General features: G+C 41.1%; 1 protein-coding gene across 1 annotated transcript; it reads right to left on the bottom strand.

Moving 5' to 3' along the window:
• Positions 1-2,913: 2,913 nt before the first annotated feature.
• LOC105503864 (olfactory receptor 5AU1) lies at positions 2,914-3,903 on the bottom strand. Its single transcript, XM_011930967.1, has one exon. It carries the CDS (start codon positions 3,901-3,903, stop codon positions 2,914-2,916), a length of 990 nt encoding a protein of 329 aa, XP_011786357.1.
• Between the last annotated feature and the right edge of the window lie 513 nt (positions 3,904-4,416).

The following is a 4,416-nucleotide window of genomic DNA, read 5'->3' as shown; positions in this document are numbered from 1 at the left end:
TATGTGTGTGTGTGTACATATATATTTTCAGAGACAGGGTCTCATTATGTTGCCCAGGCTGAAGTGCAGTGTCTGTCCACACGTGAAATCATCATACTGCAGCCTCCTCAAAATCCTGGGCCCAAGTGATCCTCTTGTCTAAACCTCTCATAGTGAGGACTACAAACACACACCGCTGCACTTGGCCTTTTTACTACTGTAAGTCTCTTTTGATGTATTTTAGTTTGAATGAGGTTCAATTTATTAATTTGTTCTTTTATATATCATGCTTTTTGTGTCATATCTCAGAAATATTTGGCTACCTCAAGGTCACAAAGGGTTTCTCCTATGTTTTCTTTTTTAGAAGTTTTATAGTTTTAGGTCTTACGGTTAGGTCTACGATCCATTCATAATTGTTCTTATTTGGTGTGATGTATGAATAAAAGTTGATTTTTATACATATGGATAACTAAATATTCCTACGCCATTTGTCGAAAAGACTGTTCTTCCCCCGTTAAATTGCCTTGGCACCTTTGTTGAAAATCAGCTGTCCACATATTTGTCTGTGGTCTAATTGTGGTCTCTCTATTCTGTTCCATTGATCTATTTTTGAAATCAGGTAGTCAGACTTTCAACTTTGTTCTTTTTCAAAGTCACTTTGGTTATTCTAAGTCTTTGCATTTCCATATAAATTTTAGAATCGATTTGTCAGTATCTATAAAAAGCTTGGTGGGATTTTGATTGGCATAGAATTGAATCTCAAGACCAATTTGGGGAATATTTACATCTTAACAATATTAAATTTTGTAACCAACAAACTTGGTATATATCTTCATTTATTTAGGTGTTCCATATCTTTAAACAGTATTTTGTTGTTTTAAATATACAGGTCTTTTATATTTTTTGTCAGATTTTTTTTTCAGATTAAAGTCAGTTGAGCGTAATCCAAGGGATTATTTCTTGATTCTCAATTATATTCCATTAACCTAAATACTCATCCTTATGCCACTACCCCCATTATTTTGATAATTATAGCTTTATGGAAAGTTTTAAAATTTGTTCTGTATTCTTCCAACTTTGTCCCTTTTCTTAAATTTTTATTTTTAAGACAGGGTCTTGCCCTGTTGTCCAGGCTGGAGTCCAGCGGCACAATCACTGCTCACTGAGACCTCGACTTCCCAGGCTCAAGCGATCCTCCCACCTCAGCCTCCCGAGTAGCTGAGATTAAAGGCGTGCACCACCACTACCAGCTAATTTTTGTATTTTCAGTAGAGATGGGTTTTTTTCCCATCTTGCCCAGGTTTGTCTTGAGCTCCTAGCCTCAAGCAATCCACCTGTCTTGGCCTCCCAAAGTTCTGGGATTACAAGTGTGAGCCACCAAGCCCAACCTGTCCTTCTTTTTAAAATGGTTTAGGTATTCTGGTTTATTTGTATTTGCACATACATCTTAGGACCAACTAGTCAAATTTTTAAGACACAGCCTCTGAGATTTTCCTAAGGATTATATTGAATCTACAGAAAAGTTTGGGATGTATTGCCATGTTAATGATATTGATTATTCCAATCTATGAACATTGAAGTTCTCTCCATTTATTTAGGTCTTCTCTAACTTTTCTCAGTAATGTTTTATAATTTGCAGTATATGAGTCTTGAATTTATTTTGTCAAGCTTTTCCTAAATATTTAATTTTAGGGGGACACTATTGTGAAAGAATTGTTTTGTTAATTTCATTTTTGGATTGTTTCTTGCCAATATATAAAAATATAATTAATTTTTCTATATTTTTTGTATCCTGTAATTTTACTGAACTTGGTTATTAGTTCTAGTGGAGTTTTTTAATAGATTACTTGGAACTTTCTATATTCAGGATCATGCTATCTGCAAATAAACACCATTTTTCTTCTCCCTTTCCAATCCAGATGCTTTGTTTGTTTGTTTTAATGTACTTGCTATAACCTTCAGAACAATGTTAAACAGAGATGGCAATAGAATACATCTTGCCTTGCTTCAGATCTTAACGGGAAAGCAGTATTTCACTAGTAAATATAATGCTGGGTGTAGATTTTTCATAAATGCCCCAGATGAGGCCAAGGTGGGGGGATCACTTGAGCTCACGAGTGCAAGACCAGCCTGGGCAACACGGGGAGACCCCATCTCTACAAAAATTAAAAACAGCCTTCTGAAGACAAGTCTTATTGAGGGCATTTGGCTTTGTAGATGAAATTCTGTCATAGAGAGGGTCTTATCTCCTTGGTTGACTGGTTGGTTAGTTAACGAGCATTACTTGAGCAGCAACGGAAAATATAAGATCAATATCCACAATTTGGTCTTAGGGATCTTAAAAATTCTAACTAGTGAAACAGTCACTCACCAAGTATGTATTCATAGTTTTCCATATGCTTAGCTCTGTGTTCTCCCTAACAGGAGTTTAGCCAGGTGTGGTGGCATGCACCTGTAGTCCCAGCTACTCAGGAGGCTGAGGCAGGAGGATCGCTTGAGGCCAGGAGGTTGAGGCTGCACTGAGTAATGTTCATGCCACTGTGCTCCAGCCTGAGGGGCAGGGAGAGAGAAAGAGAGAGAGGGAAAGAGAGAGAGAGAGAAAGGAAGGAAGGAAGGAAGGAAGGAAGGAAGGAAGCAAGGAAGGAAGGAAGGAAGGAAGGAAAGAAGGAAGAGAGGGAGGGAGGGAGGGAGGAAAGGAGGAAAACGAAAGGAAATACACAAATTGGGAAAAATGAATGAAGCGTCTCAACATGGATAACTAAATCTTGCTAACAGGTTGAATTATGCAACAAACAGACACACCCTTCTAGCTTCTTAGTCTCTTGGACACCATCAGTTCTTCTGTGGTAGGTAGATGCAGAAGCACCTGCAGACCAGAAGGCATGCCCAATATTCACAGGGGCAGGCATGGGAATGTGCTCAGGGTGACACCACCTAAGGTAAAAGTTCCCTTGGCTTCCTAAAGATGTGCGGTAATGCATTGAGAAACCATTCCATTGTTTTCCTACCCCAAACCTTTATTAAAGCTTCCTTCACGTCCTTGTTTCTCAAAGAGTAGATGAGGGGGTTCAGCATTGGGATAACCACTGTGTAGATCACAGCAACTGTGCGGTCCTGGGTCAGGGAGTAGCTGGACCTGGGGCGCAGGTACATAAAAAGTGTTGTACCAAAGAAGAGGCAGACAGCAGTGAGGTGGGATGCACAGGTGGAAAATGCTTTAAACCTGCCCTGGGCTGAGCTCATTCTCAGGATGGTGTTGAGAATTAAGAAGTAGGAGATCAAGATTGTGAGGGTGCAGCTCAAAAGGTTGAAACCAGCAAAAATGAAGAGCAGGATCTCACACAGTGAGGTGTCTACACAAGACAAGGACAGGATGGGTGGTCCATCACAGAAGAAGTGAGTGACCACATAAGCACCGCAGAATTTCAGACTAAAGATACAGCTAGTGTGGATAAGAGAATTGAGGAATCCTGCACTGTAGGAGCCCACAATCAGCGAGGCACAGACCTCAGGAGACATGACGGTTGGATAGAGCAGGGGCTTACAAATAGCGGTATAGCGGTCATAGGCCATGGCAGCGATGAGATAGCACTCACTAGTGGCAAAACCCGCATAGAAGAACATCTGAGTCATGCAGCCAAAATAGGAGATCACTTTCCTCTTGGCCAAGAAGTTCACCAGGGTCTGGGGCACAACTGTGGAGGAGTAGCAGAAATCCAAGAAGGAGAGGCATTTCAGGAGGGAGTACATGGGTGTGTGCAGGGTGGCACTCACATGGATCAGGAGGAACATGACCAGGTTGCCCAGCAGAGTGGCGGTGTACATGCCCAGGAACACCACGAAGAGTAGCCTCTGGAGCCAGGGGTCAGTGGTGAGGCCCAAAAGCTCAAACTCAATCCCTTGGCTCAGGTTTGCCCCTTTCATGCTTCTCCAGTGCTCTGTGGTGGAGAAAGAAGGCACCACCATAAATTAGATTGAACACCTGGGGCTCTCACTGAGTTTAATTCTGCCTAAGGACAGCCTTCTGAAGATGAGTCTTATTGAGGGCATTTGGCTTTGTAGATGAAACTCTGTCGTAGAAAGGGTCTTCTCCCCTTGGTTGGTTGGCTAGTTGGTAAGCATTACTTGAGCAGCAATGGAAAATATAAGAGAAATATCCACAATTGGTCTCGAGGATCTTAAAAATTCTAAGTAATGAAACAGTCACTCACCAAGTACTATATTCATAGTTTTCCATATGCTAAGCTCTGTGTTCTCCCTATCAGGATTTCAAGAGTGCCTGACCTCGGGGAGCTTATATTCTATAGACAGTATATTTTGTGTTTAAGCCATACATACTGCAGTGTCAGACTGCCAAGGTTCAAAGTTGGGACTTTGCCATTAACTAGCTGTGTAATCTCGGGAATGCTACTTTACCTTTCTGAGTTTCCATTTTTC

Source organism: Colobus angolensis, unplaced genomic scaffold (assembly GCF_000951035.1).
Source record: "Colobus angolensis palliatus isolate OR3802 unplaced genomic scaffold, Cang.pa_1.0 Scaffold88, whole genome shotgun sequence".
NCBI classification, from domain to species: Eukaryota; Metazoa; Chordata; class Mammalia; order Primates; family Cercopithecidae; genus Colobus; species Colobus angolensis.
Note: the sequence above shows the minus strand (reverse complement) of the source record. Positions and strands in the feature narration are given on the sequence as shown.

Bases quoted from the DNA above. Each gene is read 5' to 3' on its own strand.
- LOC105503864 (XM_011930967.1), bottom strand. From the start codon at position 3,903: ATGAAAGGGGCAAACCTGAGCCAAGGGATTGAGTTTGAGCTTTTGGGC.